Source organism: Colossoma macropomum, unplaced genomic scaffold (assembly GCF_904425465.1).
Source record: "Colossoma macropomum unplaced genomic scaffold, Colossoma_macropomum, whole genome shotgun sequence".
In the NCBI taxonomy this organism is placed as follows: Eukaryota; Metazoa; Chordata; class Actinopteri; order Characiformes; family Serrasalmidae; genus Colossoma; species Colossoma macropomum.
Genome location: NW_023494788.1, coordinates 2849468 through 2872746, shown reverse-complemented (window position 1 = coordinate 2872746; position 23279 = coordinate 2849468). Strand labels below are relative to the sequence as shown.

General features: G+C 41.0%; 1 protein-coding gene across 2 annotated transcripts in view; it reads left to right on the top strand.

Annotated features, from left to right (window-relative positions):
- Positions 1-518: 518 nt before the first annotated feature.
- Positions 519-23279, top strand: part of ndrg4 (NDRG family member 4) — a 66247-nt gene continuing 43486 nt past the window's right edge. The window contains exons 1-3 of one of the 2 annotated variants that reach the window (XM_036568046.1): positions 519-711; positions 4446-4519; positions 21632-21722. In XM_036568046.1, the coding sequence (XP_036423939.1) occupies positions 4446-4519; positions 21632-21722 (165 nt within the window). In that variant the 5' untranslated portion in view covers positions 519-711. The remainder of the gene's footprint in view (positions 712-4445; positions 4520-21631; positions 21723-23279) is intronic. The other variant, XM_036568047.1, reaches the window with a different exon arrangement.

Genomic DNA, 23279 nt, shown 5'->3' with positions numbered 1-23279 from the left:
CTCTTTTAATGTCTCTCTCCCCTCTTATCATCTCTCTCTCTCTCTCTCTCTCTCTCTCTCTTTCTCTCTCTCTCTCTCTCATCCCCTCTCTTTCTCTTATTATATATTTTAATTCTCTCTCTCTCTCTCTCTCTCTCTCTCTCTCTCTCTCTCTCTCTCTCTCTCTCTGTATTTTTTATATTTTAACTCGCTCTCTTTCTTTCTCTCCTCAATCTGCCCACTCTTCTTTCTCTCTCTCCTCTCTGGCTCTCTTTCTTTGTCTCTCTCTCCTTTTTGTCCTCTCTCTTTTTCTCTTTGTTCTCTCTTCCCCCTCCTCCCTCTTTCTTTCTCAATTTTATCTCCTTGTATATACATATATATGTTTCTCTTCCCCTCCCTCCTCTCAGCCCCCTCTCTCTTTCCTTTTTTTCTCTCTCTCTTCCCTCTCTTTGTCCCCCCCCCACCCTTTTGCTGTACCCTCATGCTGCATCATCCAGGATGACACGTGCTCTCTGTTTATTACTGAGGAGGGAGGGAGAGCGAGGGAGCGAGGGAGGGAGGAACAGAACAGAGAGAACGAGTTCAGATAGCACATCCCTCATAGGCTAGACAGCATCTCTCCAAGACACACAGACCCAGACACAGAAAGAGGAGAGAAAGAAAGAAGCGAAAAAACACTCCAAAATTCATCCGGCAGCAGCAGCAGCAGCAGCAGACGCCCAAAGCCTTCAGGTAAGACACCTTAACGTTCAGTTCCTCAAGTTCTTCCATAAATATACTGTATACGTGAAGTTTAATCAGCTAATGTACCGACATCCAGACTGTGCATGTGAGCGTGTTGTGAGCTTGGGCTGATTTTCTGTTGGACAGCAGATGAAATGTCCTGTTATAGTCACTATATGTCAAAGTAGAAGCTAAATATGTTGTTATAGGGTCTTATACTTTCAATACATGATGTATTTTTTGCTAATACTGTATGGGCTTATATGCGTGAAGCCCCCATGGGGACCTTCACACATATAAGCCCATACACGCTCATAAACAACACCGAGGCTGGCAGAGTGCTCCAGTTTTCACCCACTACACTACGCTATACTATACAATGCTACACCACAGCAGCCTCTGCATTGGCAGGTGGCTGTAGGTCGTCAGGTTGAATTTATTGACCTGCGAAAGAACTGCGGCAGGCCACCGGGTGGGGTGCCAAACCCGCCCACGAAGTGGCACCCTGGGAACTTGCCTTTAAGGCATTAGGGCCGGAGCTTTAACAGGTGTCTTTGGCACTCCGCTGGATTAACGGTCTCTGCTTGTGTACGTGTGCTTGGGGTATATTTTTAGAGGCTCTGTAATAACTGATAAGAACGGCTCTCTGTCTTGTTCTCTCCAGCTACCTAATCGCTAGTGGCACTTCATATAATAATCGAGGCCGGTGGGGGGGGGCAGGTTGCGGTCTGTGGAACTTTCCGCTGGTGTTATGGTTCAAAGTGGGGCTCGAATTAATCGCATCGTCACTTTCAATTGGTCGGAGCTCTTGGAAATTGAATTTTGAAGGCAGCGGCCCCTCCCACCGCTCTCTCGCTCACCCACTGTGAAATATGGGCGAGGATAACAATAACAAAACTGCAGTGACCAGGCCAGCAGCGTCAGCGCCACCAAAACGGCATAACAGCAGTGGCCAGTTTGTCTAGATTTTGAATGTTTTTTTTTCAGTTTTATCTTGACTATCATGATAACGCTGTGATTATCTTGTCATTGTCTTGTGAAAGCGCTTAATGAGCTTAGGAAATGTGTTGGAAATGTTTCAAATGCTCTTTGTTAAAAGGCTTAGTCGGGGTGGCGTCCAAATTAATTAAAGCTTAAGAAACTTAAGAACAGCTCAGTTAGTTTGCATTGTAGTGCATGTAGTTACTGAATAATAAGCCGTAGGATGTAATAAGCATTTTAGAAAACTGCTTAAGCCACAATCAAATCAATATAATCTTAAAACATTGACATTAGTAATATTTTCATTGTATTTCCGAATTACAGTGTTGTTATTTGTCTAAGTACTAACAGATATTTCTCATGGAGCCCCACTGGTGACATTCCACCCTAACAAAGGTAATGTGGTAAGGCATTGGAATGGCCTTCTAATGTGTGGCCATGACTTAGTACAGTGTGGGAAAGAGTGGCCATGACTTTGTGAGTCATGGGAACAAGATGATTAAGGCATGGCAACAAATTAGTAAAGTGTAGGAATGAGATGGTCAAGTTGTGGCCATGACTTAACTATCCCAACTTAATTATCTCATTCCCACACATTTCTAAATCGTGGCCACAACTTAACTGTCATTACTTAATTATCTCATTCCCACACCTTACGAAATGGTGGCCACCACTTAACTATCGTTACTTAATTATCTCTTTCCCACACCTTTTAAATTGTGGCCACAACTTCATTATTACAGCTTAATTAATCTCATTTCCATGGCTTACTAAGTTGTGGCCATGACTTAATTACCTTGTTCTCACAACTATTGTCATAACTGTCACCACTTGATTATTGCCTTACTAAGTCATGGCACTACTTAATTGTCTCATTCTCATGCCTTACTAAGATGTGGCCACAACTTACTTATCTCATTTCCACACTTTACTAAGTTGTGGCCATGTCGTAACTATTACAACTCAATTTTCTTATTTACACACCTTACTAAGTCATGGCCACATCTTAAGTATCTCATTTCCATGCCTTACTAAATTGTGGTCACGACTTAACTATCACAACTTAATTATCTCATTCCCACACCTTTCTAAATTGTGGCCACGACTTCATTATTACAGCTTAATTAATCTCATTCCCATGCCTTACTAAGTTGTGGCCATGACTTACTTATCTAATTCCCACACTTTACTAAGTCATGGCCATAACTTAACTATCACAACTTAATTATCTCATTCCCACACCTTTCTCAATTGTAGCCATGCCTTCATTATCACACCTTAATTATCTTATTCCCATGCCTTACTAAGTTGTGGCAATGACTTAATTATCTTGTTCCCACAACTAGTGTTATAACTATCATGGCTTGATTATTTTGTTCTTTTGCCCTACTAAGTCATGGCACTACTTATTCCATGTCATGTCTCACTCCCATGCCTTACTAAGATGTGGCCACAACTTACTTATCTAATTCCCACATTTTACTAAGTCATGGCCATAACTTAACTATCACAACTTAATTATCTCTTTTGCACACCTTACTAAGTCATAGCCACGTCTTAATTATCTCATTCCCATGCCTAACTAAATTGTGGCCATGACTTATTTATCTCGTTTCCACGCCTTATTTAGTTGTGGCCATGATTTATTTATCTAGTTCCCTCACCTTGCTAAATCAACAAATAAATAGTCAACGGAATCGAGGGAACAAAAATAATTCACTATTCCTGCCACGATTCTGATGTCTATTTATCTCATTCTCACGCCTTATTAAGTCATGGCCACAACTTTACTGTCTTGTTTCCATGCTTTGCTTAACCATGGCCATGATTTATTTATCTTGTTCCCATGCCTTACTAAGTTGTGGCATTATTTTTGTTAATAAGGCATGTCACCAGTGGGAATCCGTAATATCTCGAGCAGCATCCTAATTGTTTTTCAGCAGTTTGTTTTGCTTTAATTGCATCAGTTCACACCAGATTTCCAATACAGTCTGGTCAGAAAAGTCCGGCGTGTGCGTCTGTGGCTAAGAGAACGTGTTCGGTGCCCTTTCCGTATGTTTGCATTTCTGTTATGGTTTATAATTCCTCAAACACGTCAAGCCGGCTGTCATAGTGACGATGCACAGCAAGCTTTTTACACCGTGCACATTCAGTCTTTGTCGGCAGATCGCCTGGCAGTTTAGCTCGTCCTCAATCCTCAACTGACTGACATGTTTCAGCGCTGGAGGTGGATTTGCATCAGATACGGTGTCCTAATTCTGTGCGGGGCGGATTGGATTGGAAAGGATATTAAATAATGTAAAATGCACGGTTCTCCAATGAATATTGATACGACTGTCAAGATAGCTGTCATCTCCGGGATATCTCCAGCTACAAACGCTGCGATTGCTCAGATGCAGCTCCCACTCTGGGTTACATAACAATGCAACAGACGTCGTCTTGCCAACTTTTTTTTTTTTTTTGCCTCAGAGTGATAAATCTCACGGGCTAGAATCCTCTCTGTTAGATCTGGACTGAAGAAAGTCAGACTAATCTTGTCTGCTCATGTATACTTTAGTATCACACTGCAGCCTTGCTTTTGCCCTTTTTCTTCCCTCAGCAGAGAACCGTGGAGATATCAGTGGATCAGTGGAGGGGGAATCTGCTTGTTTTGCATCCACAGTTCAGTCTTTAGTCAAAAATGTTTTAGAATCCATAAATATAAATGCTCTTTCTGTCTATCCTCAGTGCAAACTTCAACGGTTCTTGTTTTGTACTGCTAGATGGGGCCCGGATTGTTCTGGAACTTCCCCTCCAAGACTAGCTGCACGGTTTCGCAGACCCTGCTGCAGACAATGTACGTAGTTCTGTTTTGCAACCGTAGCTCGTAGTCTCGTCTGGCATTCAGTCCATCCCTCCATACTTTTTTTTGTCCGTCTTTTTTTCTCGTAAGTTCCATCGGCCTAACAGTTGTGTCTGCCCACGTCATGGCCACACCTTGAGTTGTTGACCAGTCATAGATCAGTGTTGCATGCAAGCAACCAATCATTACACAGCACTGGACCATGTTCATAAGCTGTAGCCCAGTGGATATTACTTTGTCTACCATTACTTGCTGCGAGAGAATGTGTGATCAAATCCAGGCTGAGCTCATTTTGAAAGGTTGATCGGTTCTATAACACATTCACCTCGTAAGGATCTGAGGTTAAAGGAATGGTTTGGCGGGAAAATTAAACTCACACGCTTTCCCACTTACTCCGGATGTAAGATCAGGTAAGAGCAGTTCGGTGTCCACACTTTGCTTCTCTAGTTTAGTGCTTCAGCTATGAGGCTAAAGTAGCTAACAAACATTAGAAGTCAATAGTCACCGAAATCTTTTCTGCAAATAGACCCCTGAAATTTCTCTCAACCTGCTGAAACAGCATCCAGGTCTCCATTAAGGTCTCACAGACTTCTCGAATGTGGTTTGGGACACAGTACGACTTACTGTGAACTATAAAAATGAAAAAAACTTTACTGAATAGCTGAATGCAGCAGGCAGACACTTTAGACAACCAGGTACTGTGTCAAATTTCCACTCAGAGAAGGCCTGATGATTTCTGTGAAATTAAAAAAATACTTGTTACATAATTTCTAGTTTATTTTTATATAATAGAATCATCACGCTTGCTGTGTTTAAACACTTTGTATTGTAATAATATAATAATATAATTACATATATTAAATACACACATATATATATATTAATATTATATTTTAAATATATCTAAAAATAAGTAATAAAAGTATTGTAGTAATTCTCAAATTTCTTTTATAAGTTTTATATTTAGAAACAAAAAAGTTAAGATCTTGAAACTTCCAGTGTAAAACTATCCAATGAGGGTGTTTCTGTGGGATCTAAGCATATACAGCCAAGCGAGCTCTCCCATTGGTTAGGCCTTCAGGAGCTGAACTGAATGCCTAATCAGTGTCAGATTAACTGCTAGCATAATTGGGAACTGACAGTAGAAGCAACCAATCACATTTTGATTTACAATGTGTGGGACCTATTTTGTCCAAAAAGCTAGACCTTCTGAAAGTTCTAGACATGTCACTGACTGTGAGTATGAGCTGTAGTCGGTTTCAGTCAGCTGTTAGAAATGGAAAGCAGAGGCGGCAGCTCTATGTCAGGACACTGTACTGAACCACTGTAAAACTGATATATACAAGGTCAAATATGTTAATGTTTGTTACAAGCATCAAATAAAACCTGAAATATATGTTACAAGCTTCAAATGTCTATGATTTTTAGAAAGGCCAAAAAAAGGTTAATGTAAATCACTGCTAGCTTAGTGCTAACATGCTACTAGAATGCCATAGGGGCGCTAGCAGAAATTAGCATTATAGTAGAGGTGTTTTTTTGCCATTGTTGATATTTATGACCTGAATGGGCTAGAATGAATAGTCACAATTTAGCACTGATATTTGTAAATAGAAACAAAATAAAACACAAACTAATCTGGCATCCATAATGTGCATGCTTGCGAAAGGGAGTTTTGTAGAGGAGTTACTGGGTGTCTAAAATGTCTAATTTTATGGTTCACAGTAAGTCATGCTGTGTCCTAAATCCCATTAACCAGTCTGCGAGACCTTAATGAAGACCTAGATGCTGCTTAAGCATGTAGAAGAGAAATTCTGGGGAGGTATTTACAGTAAAGATTTGGGTGACTATTGACTTCTAGTGTTTGGCCTCGTAGCTCTAATTCTAAACTAATGAAGCAAAATTTAGACGCCAATGGTGATCAACAACATCTGGAGTAGGTGGAAAATTGTGTACATTTGGTTTTTCGCTGAACTATTCCTAAAGAAAGGGAACCTTTAAGAAATGAGCAACACGCTCCATGCTTCTGGAACAACACCCAACTCTGTGGTGGAGTTTTCTTGGCAGCGAAACAAAGTGCATTAGTCTTCTTGCTGACGATGCGCTTGCTTGCAGATTTCAGATTCATATCCCTAACTTTAGGATTATATTCAGAAGAAAATGCAATAAACTACTGCTGACACTGTTCTGGAGGTGCCTGCACACAAGCTATATCAGATACAGCTAGAATGATTCCTTTATCTTGACAGCAGGAGCAGTTACTTTATATAGGAAGGCAATGACATGATGCACTGGCTGTTTCCTGAGAGTTCGGTTCATAGTGGGTGATATTAAAAGAGATAAAGAGCCTGGGTTTATAGAGGATTTAATTCCTTCCTGACAACTTGCACAGCGGAGGTAGGGACACAGGAGGTTGAGAAAGAGAGAGATCTTCAAACAACTAGCTTTTAAGTGGAGCCCATTAATAAAACGAAAGCAGCATTCATCTTCCAAACTGCTCAGAGTGACGAAGCTTAAAATATATTCTCCACTCTCGCTTGGTGGTGAGCCTGTAAAATGGAAAACTACATATTTCAAAGCGACGAGGGACTTGAAGAAGATTTTGGCCGCGAAAGTGTTAAAAGTCCCTTTTGCTTTGGCAGTGGTGAGTGAGTCCTGTGGAGAGCCACACACCGCCTCACCGTCTGCCGGCCTGGCGCGGTACACAAGCCCTGGGCCGTTCGTGGCAGGCATCTCGTTGTGGGGCTGGAAGTGTAGTGGATTCCTCCGGAGGCACAGGGCATCTCTGACGCCAGGGCATGACAGCCAGATAGCCCCGGTAAGCCCACGGCCCGCTACCCAGTGCCCCACCGGAGGTGTGAAGTGAGTCGTCTCAGATGTGCAATGGCACCCTCGAGGTCATGGGTTTTTAATCAGCTCTGGCACTGAATGTCCTTGCGATCTTCCATTCCCCATTCTATTGTGGAATCAATAGTGTTGTCTAAGTTCCTCCAGGTGTCCAATTCCTGAACTGAACACAGACTCAAAGATGCCAAATTTGGCACATTGTATCATATCCTGTTTGTGGCTATTGCCACTGAATGCTCTGTGTTACTATGGCCTGTGCTAACACTCTTAAAAATAAAGGTGCCGTAGAACCACGTTTGGTTCCGTGAATAACGCTGCTGTCAGAAAACAAAACCTCCAAAACAGTAACTTTACGGGAGAAGGTAAAAACATTACTTTACTTTACTTTTAATGTAAGTCAATGGAACCAGACGTTTTTCTGGGTAATTTTGGGCCGTTTCTTTTGGTCGATTTATCATGAACTTCACCCATAATGTAAAGGACAAAAGGCATTTTCAAATTCAAATTATGTCAAAAACTGGAAAACAACAAAAAGGGAGATACAGGGTTTTGTTCTGACAGCACACACACATCTTCTAAGCCGCTTATCCTTCTGGGTTGTTCCGACAGCAGCGATAAGCAAAAAAAAAAAATATCTTGGAAGGTAAAATGACCTTAAATCTAATCAATACATATCATATTTGTTTAAACTCTTGTAAGCTTATTTTTAGATTATTTTCTAGACACTTCTAGACATTGTTTACTTGCTTTCAGTAATTTATCAAGTGAAATGAACTCACCATATTGGCAGACAGTTTTGTTTGTTTTAAGAAATATGCTTGAAAACAAGCAAAATGATCTGCCGATGTAGTGAAATAATTATATTTAACAAAAAAAGCTTAAATAAGTTGAAATTGCCTAGAAATAAGTTGTCATCTTATAATAAGCCTAAAACAATTTCAACATGGAACATATTAGATATATTAACCAGATTTAAGAATTTTACTTGACATTTTTACTTAATCTGCTTTTAAAGGAACATATTGACAAATGTAAAATAACTGTAACTGTCTCTATAGCTGTTTAAACATGCTTAATTATAACATACAATAATGCTGCAGGAGTCTGTAGTTTTGGGTTTTCCAGTGTAAACATTGGAAAACCTCCTCCTGATGATGTATCTTGAAGATGAGAGGAACTACCACTGCTTTGGGGTGCATTTTTGGGGCGGTTTTCCCTTCAGATGCAGAAATAAGGCTAACATTAATGCTGGAAAGTTGAATATCTTCTTGCAGCCCTATATCTCCGCATCTAAACTTAAAGTTAGCAATCTGGATACCTCAGTTTGGCCTCTTCACTCTGGTTGAAAGGATAAAAATTTGTCAATGGTGTCCATTTTGTGTTGAATAAAGACACAATCAATGTTTTCTTTATGATTTTGTTCAACGGTCGAGGTACGAGTTGCACTAATGCTGGCTCGGTTTAATGTGGTAGCCCATAGCTCAGTAGCTAGGCTAGCAGTCAGGATTGGTTGGCACCACAGGGATTTCCAGTGGTTGCATGATTTCTGCTGGATTTTGCAGTGATAAATGGAAAACTGAGGAGGTTGAGAGATACAATGCTGCACTATAGAATACATCACTACACAACAAATAACATATTAAACTGAAGTTTTAGAAGAACAGTAGAATCGAAAGCTTATTTAGGGAACCAAAAGTGGTTCTGCTATGGCATCGTTAGCAGATCGTCAGCGATGCTGTTGCTCCTCCCTGTTATTGTGAGTGAACAAAGTATCACAGCTTTAAATATGTACAGATTTCATTATAACTGCATGTTTGATATGGCTTGCTTTTTTCCATTATCCATTTTTGAGCCATTGCTGTAGCTGCTAGCAAGGCTATGTTACACAAAGATGCAATCAAGCCTCTATGGCAAAAACCATAGACAGAATGTGCTGCAAAACTGCTTCATCAACATCTTACTCTTACTTTCAAGTGTTTATTTGAGTTTAACAGCACGTCAAGTTCCTAGGAATGCGCAAGTTCTTCTGGGATGGCTCTTCCGTATGTGGACAGACTGTCTGTGCTTGTTTGTGTTGATTTATACAGCGGCTCCGGCGGGCTGTTTCTCTCTCGCCTCTGTCTGTCTTGGTAACCATCACTGAGCTCGAACTCACAAGGAGAAGAGGGCAGTCGTTCGGTGGTTTGCACTTAATGCTGCATGTAGCTCTGAGCACAAGCTGACGTGATTTTAGAAAGCAGTGGCAAAGAGGTCAAGCTAATCTCCATTTGAGCACTTCCGAGCAGCGCCCTTTGGTGGTCAATCCAGTTGCAGGAATAGTTTTATTCTTAGTAAATATTCTTATTGAATTCCGTCCCGAAAGAAAATTACTTGCAAAGTACACCGATCAGGCATAACGTTATGACCAACTCCTTGTTTCTACACTCATTGTCCATTTTATCAGCTCCACTTACTATATAGGTGCACTTTGTCATTCTACAGTTACAGACTATAGTCCATCTGTTTCTCTGCATAGTTTGTTAGCCCCCTTTTACCCTGTTCTTCAGTGGTCAGGACCCCCATGGACCCTCACAGAGCAGGTACTATTTGGGTGGTGGATCATTCTCAGCACTGCAGTAACACTGACGTGGTGCTGGTGTGTTAGTGTGTGTTGCGCTGGTCTGAGTGGATCAGACACAGGAGTGCTGCTGGAGTTTTTATACACCTCAGTGTCACTGTTGGACTGAGAATAGTCCACCAACCAAAAATATCCAGCCAACAGTGTCCTGTGGGCAGCTTCCTGTGACCACTGATGAAGGACTAGAGGATGACCAACACAAACTGTGCAGCAGCAGATGAGCTATCGTCTCTGACTTTACATCTACAAGGTGGACTGACAAGGTAGGAGTCTCTAATAGAGTGGACAGTGAGTGGACACAGTGTTTATAAACTCCAGCAGCACTGCTGTGTCTGACCCACTCAGACCAGTGCAACACACACTAACACACCACCACTACGTCAGTGTTACTGCAGTGCTGAGAATGATCCACCACCCAAATAGTACCTGATCTGTGAGGGTCCATGGGGGTCTTGACCACTGAAGAACAGGGTAAAAGGGGGCTAACAAAGTATGCAGAGAAACAGATGGACTACAGTCTGTAACTGTAGAACTACAAAGTGCACCTATATAGTAAGTGGAGCTGATAAATGTCATAATGTTATGTCTGATCGGTGTAAATGACAACCGAATATATTTGTTTATTTGCTATTATTATGTTTTAAAGAAGTTAATGTTCTCAAAGCATTACTCGCTACAACATCTAATGTTGAAGGGAAAATTAAACAGTTTTTAAAGCTTTTTGCATAATTAAATGGGATGTAAGCAGTCATTCGGGGTGGTTTGATGCGAGTAGTAGAAAAACTTACAAGCTCAGATTTCTTTACAGTGGTGATATGAACCAGGGGGCACAATGTCTAATCAAGCCATATCCCAAATATAGCCATTCAATTTACTATACAAAATGACCAGTGGACCTACATGCATCATTTGAGTTTGTCTATGTAATGTTAATTATAGTAAAACAGTGGTAAACCTGTAAAATTAGCCTTGTTTTGGTGCTATTTTGGCTTAGAATGTATGTAACCCCTGCACCATGAATAGATTAAAAAAGGTTTCAGGCCAAAACCTCATCTCAAACAATGTCTCAGGCCCCAAGCAATGTACTTGTAACCATTTTTGTGTAATAACTTTCTGTGAGGGAGCTTTTAGAGACAAACTCCTCAGACATCTGGTTCCTATCACCACCACTGTGGACGATTTTGGCTGGATAAGCATCGTTTTTTTCACACCAAACCACTCCGAATGACTTTGTTTACATGTTAATGATTTAATTATGCAGCATTTTTGAAAAAAGATTCCCCTTCAATCTAAATATTTATGTCGGACGACTTTAAGGTTTCAGGATGATAAATAGTGAATATGTCTTGTTGCAGGTTGTGAACGATCTGTTTGTAAACGCTCATCACGAATGGCATTATGAATAAGAGGGAGATGAATAGGCCTCAGTGATGTCTGTACAGTGTTGATGGAAGCTGACTGGTGACATATGTTTTTAAGAGACTGGATCTTTCCGTGAGTCATGATTATAAATTGTATTAGTATCTGTATGAGGGGCTCAGTAAAGATTACAGAGGGCTTGGTTGCAGACACTCACTCCCTCCCTGCGGCATGGGCTTCAGTGCGACCCCCTGTCCCGAGCAGTTACGCAACTGGGTTCTGTCAGGACCAATCCAGGACTAGGGATGTGCATTCCAACCAATTCTGATATTCAAGTATCTGCAAGAGTTCATGAATGGATATCCAGTTAACCGTGAGCAAGGAAAAAACGAACGTTGGCTGAAATTAACATTTGGCAGCTAACCTAGGTGATAGCATGGGTTTAAAAAAGGCTAAAACAACCAGTAGCACAAAAATTAGCAGCAAGCGAAGCAGAAAACATGCTTTATTATTCAAAAGAAGCTGAGGGAAATCTGTAGTTTTTGTGTTGGATGAGTAACAGAGGCTGCCTCTTCAGATGAGCTAAAACTACAGCTAACCGGTTGCTAACACTTTCATTTATTTACACAATTTGAAATCACCAGATGCTGATGAGGACTTGTTGTCTACATGAGGTCTTTTTCCCTCAGTGGATGATGTGCCAAGATGTTAATTTGTCAGAGAAATGTGTTTCTGCTGTTTCTGAACCTAGATAACATCAGCTAGACTAGTTAGCCTCATTAGCAATAAAGCTGTGCTATCTCTGCCTTGAGTCCTTGACCATGCGCTCACTTTCAGGCACTCATGTTCTTGTGTACTTGTGAAATATACTCACAAGAAAAACTGTAACATTTTACTGTCTTGTTAAAGCATGAAAGTGGGCTTCATTGAATTACTAGCCTCTATATTTTTCCATCTTCCTGTGATGAAGTGTAACAAGTACCCAAATAGTTATTTCAGTATTTGAATACTGAATTCTTAAGTGGTTAAAAGAGTACCTGAGTACTCGCACACATCCCCATCCAGCACCCCTGCTTCCTTCCGGGATGCCTGTTTAAATTCCACCTGTGCCTGGGGAACATCAGTGAGCTCAATAGAGTCGCCCCACACAGTTAACCCAGTTGAGCTGGGAGATGCATGGGACTGCACTGGGCGCTCCACCACCTAGGCCCTTCTGATCAGAACGACAGCCCTCTCTTCCTCCTTTATTTGGGACTTGGGTTGCGTTCTCGTGCGAGCATGCAGAGGTAAGTGACCTTCGGTAGTGATGGGCTAGCATAGAAACCTTCAGCTCCTTACCCTGCAGCGCTTCTGCTCTCCACCTGGTCCTTTATCTTTTCCATCAGCACGATCCAAATCATTATGACTGGTATTAAGTAATTAACATTGTCCCTGTGTGCATTTGATTGTGGCTGCACGAGGATAACTTTCGGAGCTTCCTCCCGTTCTCCCCTAACCCTCGTTAGTATTAGCATTGAGACGGCTAATTAAAACTGCAGACTACAGTTAATTATGTTACAGAGAGCGAGATTAAAAACACAGAGCTGGGTGGCTGACAGGGACGGTGCTGTTTCGGGCCATTATTGTGTTTGTTTTGACTGGAGGACATTCAGTATGTTGACTCTGATTGTTTGTTGCCAAAGTATTAAACCAACTGTTGATGCTTCTGACTGTTAGCATGAGGCTCTCATTAGAACCCTGTTCAACACTCACACGGAAAAGGCCCAGTTTCCAGCGATTGATTGGGACTTGCTGTATTGGGTCAGACTCGCCCCCCCACATCCACCGCTAGATTGATTTTGTGTCTAACAGAATGCAGCAGTCTCCCTACCTCTAACCTCTCACACAGACACATAATGAGCAGCCTGTCGGACTTCAATTTACCCTTAATCCACTGACCATTTGACCATATTTTAAAGTCCCCACAGACCTGCTCTTACACATATGAACAAAGAAAATATGAATATGTATTTTTATATATTTGAAATACATTTAAATACATTGCAGTTCCTTCCAAACACTAAAATGTATTTCACAATATGTTGTCATTTTAGCCAAATAAATATTTAAAATACATTTGTGATAAAAACATATGGGAAAATATTACACATAGAATGCATACATACATGCATCATCTAAACCGCTTATCCTTCTGAGTTGCGGTGCGGTGCTGGAGCCTATCCCAGCTGTCATTGGGCGGAAGGCAGAATACACCCTGGACAGATCACACTTAGAATAGTACCATAGAAAAATAAATGTATACAAATTGTATGAAAATACTGTCTAATGCTCTTTGCTGTTTGGATACCTTTTGAAATGAATTTGTATTCCAGTATCTTAATTTAAATTATTCGCAAATTAACCTTTAACATGGTAAAAGCAAGTGTCAATCGGCCAGTTGAATACAGCATATCACTGCTGTCAGAAGAAAACCTTGTATCTCCATTTTTGTCGTTTTTCAGTTTTTGACATAATTTGAACATGCATGTTGCCCTTTACATTGTGTGTAAACTTCATGATAAATGGACTAAAAGAAACAGCCCACAATTACCTGGACGTCTGGTTCCATTGACTTACATTAAAAGTAAAGTAGTTTTTTCCTTCTCCTGTAAAGTTATTATTTTGGAGATACAAGGTTTTCTTCTGACGACAGCGATTTGGAGCATATGCAGTTTTGTTGCTTCATAGCTTGCTGCATGCTAAGTAGAAGTTGGATTTATGGATCTATGAATTAAGTTATGAAAAGTTTGGCACTGTGTATAGCATTTTCAGGGGGCCAAAACTGCTACCAGCATTCCTGGTCTTGATTATCAGGATTAGATAGAGATTTTCCACATAAAAATACAAGTGCAAATGCACCCAAGACACATTTGGTAGCAGTCTAAACAAAACATTGTATCTCCATTTTTGTTGTTTTTCAATTTTTACACAGTTTCTCAAAATTTCATGATGGATGGAGCAATAGAAATGATCTGAAATGGCTTGGAATAAAATCTTTTGCTGTGACTTTTTGTCCAACAACAATTGAAAATAGGTTTAAATCTGATAACCTAAAGCACTTCAGCAGGTCTGAGACGCGTTTTAGCCTAATGTTCTACAAGTGCAAATGCATCCATCTTTCCAAGACACACTCAACAACCAAAACCCCTCTCAATACAGTGACTCCTCCCCCTGCTGTTCTGCATATGGGGAAGACTCGGCCCACTGGACCACTACCATTAAGTAGAGCTCCTTCAGTTCAGCTCTTGACATGAGTTTCACCTCTTTTCTTGATGTTTACATCACCTCGTTGTTATCCACTGTCTCGCTGCAATGCACTACATTTGACCATGATGACTAATACAGGAGGCTAATTATTCTGAACAGCCGTCTTCTGTCACCACTGACTGTAAACATCACTGTAAAGCTGGTGTAAGGAAAGAAATAATGCAAATGCAAAACTGTGATTCAGAAGGCACTCATCTTTTGAATAGAACATGAAAAACAAGGAACAATAGACAATTGGCTGTGGTGTCTGAGCTGATTTGCATATTATACACCATACAGCAATCGGACAGCTAACCAGAGATTTCATTATCAAGTGTAAATGCATGTGGTTAAAATCTTATCACAATCCAGATACAAGTCACATGAAATAATTTGTTGTAAATGGGGTCAAAAATTATGTCATCATTTTATGTAACCTCATACAACTGAAATACTGACTACATGTGTCTTTACTACTGTAACCCATAACTGCTCCACCTTAATGTAGCTTTAACAAAGCTTCTGGTTTCTCAAGGCATCATTGTTCACGATAGCCAGGGCGAGGCGTTTTGAAATGCAGGGAAAAGTCAATAGAGAAATGCCAGAGCGACCCAGCAGGGTCCGCCGGCACTGCTTGACGTTGTCATAGCAACAGCGGCCCGGGTACCGAGCCCAATAAAAGCCTGTGGGAACGGAGGGAGGGCGTTACCGGGGTTTGATGTGATAGAGCTCCTATTTTTGGGCAGGAGGAGAATATGAGACAATAAAGACGTCTCCTCTGAGGAGCAGAGAAAGAGTCGTAAACGTCGGTGAGTCAGTGTTAATGGATTGGTGAGTGATGAATTCCGGGAAGAAAGCTGTGTGAAGCTGATTGGGTTTGATGACTACTTGTGCAGCAGTCCATTATAAAGTCTTTTATGAGAGAGAATGACTGCACTTCAGGAAATCAAGCACAAACTCACTGAGTGGACACTGAGTGCGCAAACCGGACAAGCGGTTCAGACTCTTCGGCCTGCACTTTCTGAGAGATCAGGTTTGCGGGTGAGGTGTTGGTCCAGGCTTGTGTACAAAGCTGATAGTAAAGTGATAGTTTGGCAAAAAAGAATTTAATTTACACAGTTTTCCCCTTGGGGAAGTGCAGTTGATCAGACAAAACATGTTTTGCAGTGGAGCTATGAGGCTAATGTAGCTTAAACATTGACCTGTTTTTAGCCATGCTAATGTGCTTTTGTCCGTGTTTGTAGATGACAGTATGTCGTACAGTGTCAGACCACATTAGCAAGTCTATTAGAGATTACGTAACAACTGTACACAGTCTGAGGCCAGCACTATGCTAAATGGGTGTATAGGCTTCCTTTACTTGCTCATCACATTAGCCTTGTAGCTCCAGTGCAAATATAAAGAAGCAAACTCCAAACACCAATCTTGTCTTAACTGATTGACTACACTTGGGGTTGGGGGAAATTTTATTTTTCACCAAAATTTTAAGTTTAACCAAAACTAGTCCTAGTTCAAGACAACTTATTAGACAAACACTGAGCATTAGCATTAGCAAGCTTCCTTTACTTGTTCATCACATTAGCCTTGTAGCTCCAGTGCACAAGAAGCAAACTCCAGACACCAAACATGTCTTAAGTGATTGACTACATTTGCCGTGATAGCAAGAGGATAGTGGACCAATGTTGGCCCACTGATGGCAAAGCTGGCGGTCCGCTGGTGTTTTGCTCAGCGTTTTCTGGGCGGCCCACCGGCAGTAAAGTGGAGTATTTGACAAAATTCCACTTATTATTGCTTATTGTCTGCTCACAGTCTAATTCTCTTATTTTTCCTTCCTTCCATTCTTTAGCTATACTTTGTAAATTATTTTAGTAAATAATTTTAATCTATCACAGACAACTGCAACAAATTTTTTTATAAAACCATTTCAAATCAGGCTTAGTCATTATTTTTTTTCTCTCAGTTGTTTGTAATATTGGTCTTAGTTTATTTTCCAAAATAAAAGTCTCTGTGTATTTAAAATCTGTTTGAGGAGATTAAAAATTAGTTAGAGCTTGTATGCAGGACAGTAATCTGGGTGGTCCGAGAGTGGACCTGCAGTGGCAAACAGTCAGCGGGGGTCTGACCTTATTAAGCCAGCGGACTGATATATGCTTGCTATCAGGGAGTGCACATGAAGCAAACTCCAGACACCAAACGTGTCTTAACTGATTTACTGTACTTGGTTTGGGGCGGGGGATTGTGCAAATTGTATGTTGCACCAAAGCTAGCCTTGGTTCAACTTGGACAACTTATTACACAAACACTGGGCATTAGCATTGACCTGGAGTGGTCAGAAATGGGGCTATTAAGTAATCTCTAATAGACTTGCTTATGTGGTTTCTGACACTGTATGACACACTGTTATCTATAAACATGAGCACAAGCTAACAAGATGGCTGCTACTACTGTGTTTAGCAATGCTGATGTGCTAGTGTTCGTGTTTATAAATAGCAGTGTGTGATACAGTGTCAGAAATCACATAAGCAAGTTTATTCATGATTACTTAACCACTGGACAGACTGTGAGGCAAGCATAATGCTAAATGGGTGTATAATTTCCATTACTTGTTAGCTACAGCCTTGTAGCTCTAGCACAAAAACTAAAGAAGCAAACTTCAGACGCCAAACGTGTCTTAATTGGGAAAATTGCATGTTTCACCAAAGCTGGCCTTGGTTCAAGACAACTTATTAGACTAGCACTGGGCATCAGCATTGACCTGCTTGTTGCTGCTTGTTCAGGAATCATTTTGAACGTGAACTGATGTGATTTTATGTCACGTCTACATCAATATACATGTATGCATATTTTCAAAACGTTGTTTATGTGGATGCATGCCAGTGGTCACCAGTGGATGTTGGGTTTTCAAGTAATCTCTAATAGACTTGCTTATGTGGTTTCTGACACTGTATGGCACTCTGTTATCTATAAACATGAGCACAAGCTAACAAGATGGCTGCTACTACTGTGTTTAGCAATGCTGATGTGCTTGTGTTCATGTTTATAAATAGCAGTGTGTCATACAGTGTCAGAAATTATATCAGCAAGTCTATTAGTGTCTGAATTTTGCTCCTTTAGTTTTTGCACTGGAGCTACGAGGCTGTAGCTGACAAGTAATGAAAATTATACACCCATTTAGCATTGCACTGGCCTCAAACTGTGTCCAGTTGCGAAATAATTGCAAATAGACTTGCTTATATGTGTCATACAGTGTCAGAAATCATATAAGGAAATCTATTTGCAATTATTTCACCACTGGAAACAGTTTGAGGCAAGTGCAATCCTAAATGGGTGTATAATTTCCACTACTTGGCTTGTAGCTCCAGCACAAAAACTAAAGAGCCAAAATTCAGACACCAAATGTATCTTGGCTTATTGACTACTTTCGGGGGTAAAAAGAGAAACTGTGCAAATCTGATGTTGCTTTGTTCAGGACACTTTAACAGACTAGCACCGGGCTTTAGCGTTGACCTGGGCTGGTCACAAACTGTGTCAGCCAGAGCGAAGGGAGCATGCATATTGGTCATTTGAACCTGTGGTAGTTACCCAACAGTTGGCCGCGATGCTCTGGCTGCTGTTATGAAACCAAACCAATCATCCGCTCAAGAGCTGCTGAATCATTCTAACACCATCGCAGTCAAGTGGCAATCTGGGTGCCAATAAATTATGGACAGAAAAAAAACACTTTGAATGACTGCAGTATTACACTACAGAGTTCTTGTTTAGAGACTGCCTCTTTTTAGTGAACTTCAAATTTATTACACTGGCTATTATATAACTCTATAAAATGAGAGTGTATATGAGTTCAAATGAGTCTGATGGCTTTGAGAGCTGCTCTTTGTAAGCTAGCGCACTTTGCTCTTGATTTCTCGTGCTTTTCTGCATTACTTTGTTCTAAAATCTACTTGACTGTAAAGCATTCTGAAAGCATATTCAAGTTAGAGAATCAGTGCATTCATACCTAATCATTTTTATTCATGCTCGCTGTCATGATGGTTTTAACATCATTGTTGCTGCTTGTTCAGGAATCATTTTGAACGTGAACTGATGTGATTTTATGTCACGTCTACATCAATATACATGTATGCATATTTTCAAAACGTTGTTTATGTGGTTGCATGCCAGTGCAATCAAAGCTTGCACTAGATGTTAATCTATGACTGTATGATTCTATAAAATGAACTGAAATAAAGCTGACCCTGTTGAGCCCACTCAGCTTGATTAAAATGATCAGGCTAGTTCCTGCCCTGCTATTAAGATATAAACGACAAATGATAGAGCTCTCTCAGCTAAACCACTGATCTAACACACCATGTGGTATTTTATTCTCCTATTCACACATACACATTTAGCCTCCAGAGTGTGAATTATACAGTGACAGGGGGTTGCCGTTTTATCCCCGCTGGTGATTGGACAGGGATCCTAGCTTCATATCACACAGGTTTGTGCATCAAGTAACCTACACATGTATCAAAACTTACCCATGATGGACCATGACAGGCTCCTGAGGGGCTCCTGAGTCTCCATCTAAATGTTGACCCTATTCTCAGGAGGTCACAAGTTTGATCCCTGGAGATGCCACAGCCATCCATGTCTGGGAGGCCAAGAAATCATAATCCTCTCTCTCTATCTCTCTTTCTCTCTCTCTGGGTGGGAAGGATGGTCATTCATCACCCCCCCATCACTCAGTGCAATGCTGACCCAGACGAGTGTCTGTTAGCTGATGCAACAGAATTAGCAATTAGTGTTCTCCTCCAAGCGTGTTGAGCTGTCCAATGAAATTGTCTTACAATTTGTGTGAAATAATGGGGTGCCAAATCACAAGTCTCAGAGGAAGCATGTGCCAGCCTTCACCCTTCCAGCTATATAGATGTGGCGTGTGTCACATTTGACCCGGGTGGACGAGCTGCGAAGCGTGGGCGGTGACGGGGAGGCGGAGCAACAACCTCTCGTTCCCTCTCGGCTCAGGTGCCTTTTAGAAAGAGTAGAGAGGGAACAGAGAGAGGGAGAGAGGGAATGAGAGCTTGTTGCTCTGCCTCCCTGTTACTGCCCCTCCTTCGCAGCTCATCCGCCTGGGTTGAACTTAGATTGGCCTCACTGCAGGACCGGAGGCGGCGCCCCACTCACTCGCCGTATTCCTCTCCCCGCCGGGCTTCGTCTCCGCTCAGAGTTCAGGCCCCGCATTCCTGCTGGCTCTCGCAGCCATCATGGGGACACAGGGGGCGGGCGCATGCCACAGTAGCATCGGGTGAAAGGGGCTGACCTAAGGAGTTGGAAGGAGTGGGAGTTGGCCACAAAAAAGAGGGTAGAAAGTGACACAAAATATAAAATATAAAAATCTCCATCCATGATATGTTTTATTATCTACTCAGCATGTTACAGCTTTAGTTCTATTTTAGTTCTATTGTTTTCAATTGCTGCTCAGCTAATTCTTGCCAGTCACCTCTTACATAACATATAAAACTAATATAGAACAGAAATATGTAATGAAAAATTCACACTTGAAAAAGTGTCAACAAATAGTATGATCCTATGTGGCGTGTTCTAATTGCATTCTAGTTTGACACACCTAAAAATGTGTGTTAAATAATACAGTTTCTTTTTGGGGGGTCTAAATTAAGCAATCAATCCCCCACCCAATAAATCGCCCAGTAGTTCACACTCAAGACCTTCAGTTATGGCCTGAACCTGGAAGTTGGGGGCTCGTCCGGGACATGGGAGGCTTGTCCAGGACTTGGTGCTTATTTATGTGTTATTTATGTATTATATTTTATAAAATATATGACATTAACTTGTTTTTGGCAGTAATTGTGTTCTTGTAATATATTTTAATTTACAGCACTGTGCAAAAGTCAGAGACCAGCACTCTTCATTTATTTAATTTCCAGTCAAAACAGCCATTAAGTACTAGTTAGTGCATTAGTCATTCATTTTTCAGGAGATATTTGTGAAGATATTAGATATGAGATAATCAACATGCATGAGGAAGAAGAACATCAAAGAAAAATAACTGAGAAAAACAGGAATTTCCAAAACTAGAGTTCAAAAAATTATTAAAAGCTACAGAGAAAATGAGACTCCTAACAACCACCTGGAAGACCTGGTAGACACCAAAACTGCCCCCATCAGATAAACAGCACTTAAAGCTTTCATCTCTGAGAGAGAGGAGAAAATCAAGCTGCTTCAGATCTGAAAACATCCACAGGTGTTTCTGTCCATCCTTCCACTGTGAGAAGAACTCAGCGCTGTGGGTCTGAAAGGATGTGTAGCTGTCAAGAAGAACCTCACTGAGAAAAGGAGACAGACACATCAAACAAAGAAGCTGAACGATGGACTGACCACCCCAGAGTCCAGACCTCAACATCACTGAATGTGTTTGATTACTTCAGAAAATGATCAACCAGCTTCTAAGACTGAACTTTGGAGGTGTGTCTGCAGATTCTTTGAGAAACTGAAAGTGAGGGTTCTGATAAGAATGGAAGCTGTAAGCAAGGTAAAGAGTGGACACACAAAATACTGAAAAATCTGTTATTCTATTTAGTTGTTGAGGCTTCTGTGTGATAAATACGTGTCTTCTTTTTTCCTGACACTGAAAAATTAATAACTTGTATTTAATCTCCGTTTTGACTGGAAATTAAATCAGTGAAGTGTGTTCTCTGACGTTTGTACAATACTATAAGTAGAAATGATGATTTGAATTTAATAAATGCGTCACTTCTTTCAGTGTCGAGGGCTGAACATGAACTCAGACATAACACGTAGTGCAGCGTGGATCCATCAGAAAAGCACAGAATCTGCTGTGCGGTTTATCAGCGGGGGTGTTATGTAAAGGGTCTGCACTCATGCAGAGCGAAGAATATGATGATGCTGGAGGGTGAAGGATGGATATGATTGGATTATGGGATGCTGTGAAGCAGCCCTGCTAATCTCAGGTGTGTGTGTGTGTGTTGCCATGGTGATTGCAGGTTGCTCTCCAGGATGGCTGGCATGAAGGAGCAGCAGTTTATTGAGGAAAAGCCGCTACTTCCTGAAACAAGAGGACAGGACACGGAGATGGTGAGTGCGGTTGTGCCTGTTGCATTCAGATGCATCTAAATATAGCAGTGAGGCAGGACTGTGTGCGTCCCTTATTTTCTTTTAAGCGAGTTCTAAAGACTGTTTGTGGATGATGGTTTATCTCTCCGAGTCCTAAAAAAGCCACATTCAGCTCAGAACGTGCGGAACACTAACAGGATCCGAAAAGCATGAAATGTGGGGGCAAGAAAAACGTCATGTGAAAGGAATGATGTTGAAAATAGCACTTTTTTAATAAAAAGATCTGGTACTTCACGCTCATGTATGATGTGTGACAGCGGCTCCGTTCTGCTCAGAGGCCTCAGAACGAGTTTTTTATGGACCGGAACCGTCTGGTACTTTGAGCGTGAAGAATCCGAGCAGCACACAGTGAATGACGTAAAACAGAAAAGAGCGAAAGTGACCGGCATGCACTCTTACAGATAATTAAATCGACTGACCTGCAGAGCTGCTCATTACGCTGAGTGAGACAGTTAGAATACAATGAACAAATAATCATTATTATGAGGATGTGAGGATTATCCGAGTAATCCAGCAGAACTTAAAAAGAATGTCGCAGGTCTATAGGAGTGCAGAGTGTGATGATAATATGAAATATAAAAAAAGAAAGAAAATTAAGCTTTATTTGCTTTTATCTGCAATCCTCACCACCAGGAGCAGAAAGCTAAGACTGCTGGAACAATGTTTTCTATTCACAGTCAGTCCTGTGGTCAGAAACTGACCAATGATGAATGGAGTACAAGAGGGCTGATCAATTATGCACCAACAGATGGGCTATAGTCTGTAATTTCCACTTACATAGTGGACCCATAAGGTGTTCCTAATAAAGTGGCCAGTTATTAGAAGTACAATGTAGGTGTTTCTAATAATGTGGCCAGTGAGTGGAACTTAAAGTAGAGTTTCTAATAAAGTGGCCAGTGAGTTGAAGCACAAAGCAGATGTTTCCAATAAAGTGGCCAGCAGGGTTTCTAATTAAAGTGACCAGTTAGTAGAAGTTAAAGGTTTTCTAATAAAGTGGCCAGTGAGTGGGAGTGCAAGGTAGGTGTTTCTAATGAAGTGGCCACTTAGTGGAAGTACAAGGTAGGTGTTTCTAATAAAGTGGCCAATGAGTAGTAGTAAAATGTAGGTGTTTCTAATAAAGTGGCCAGTCAGTGGAAGTACATTGTAGGTGTTTCTAATAAAGTGGCCGGTGAGTGGAAGTGCAAGGTAGGTGTTTCTAATAATGTGGCCAGTTAGTGGAAGTACAAGGTGGGTGTTTCTAATAAAGTGGCCAGTTAGTGGAAGTACAATGCAGATGTTTCTAATAAAGTGGCCAGTGAGTGGAGGTAGAAAGTAGGGGTTTCTAATAAAGTGGCCAGTAAATGTATTTTGCCATTATGTGAAGCAGTAAAATCTTGAGAAAGCCTTCATTGCATCTCCATTTTTTGTTTATACAGAGATTCTATCACCTCACCAAAGATCAAAAGCCTTGGATGTTTATTCTGTGCCAGGTTGACCTTATTCCTCGACAAATCTCACCCTCCACATCCACAGAGGGCG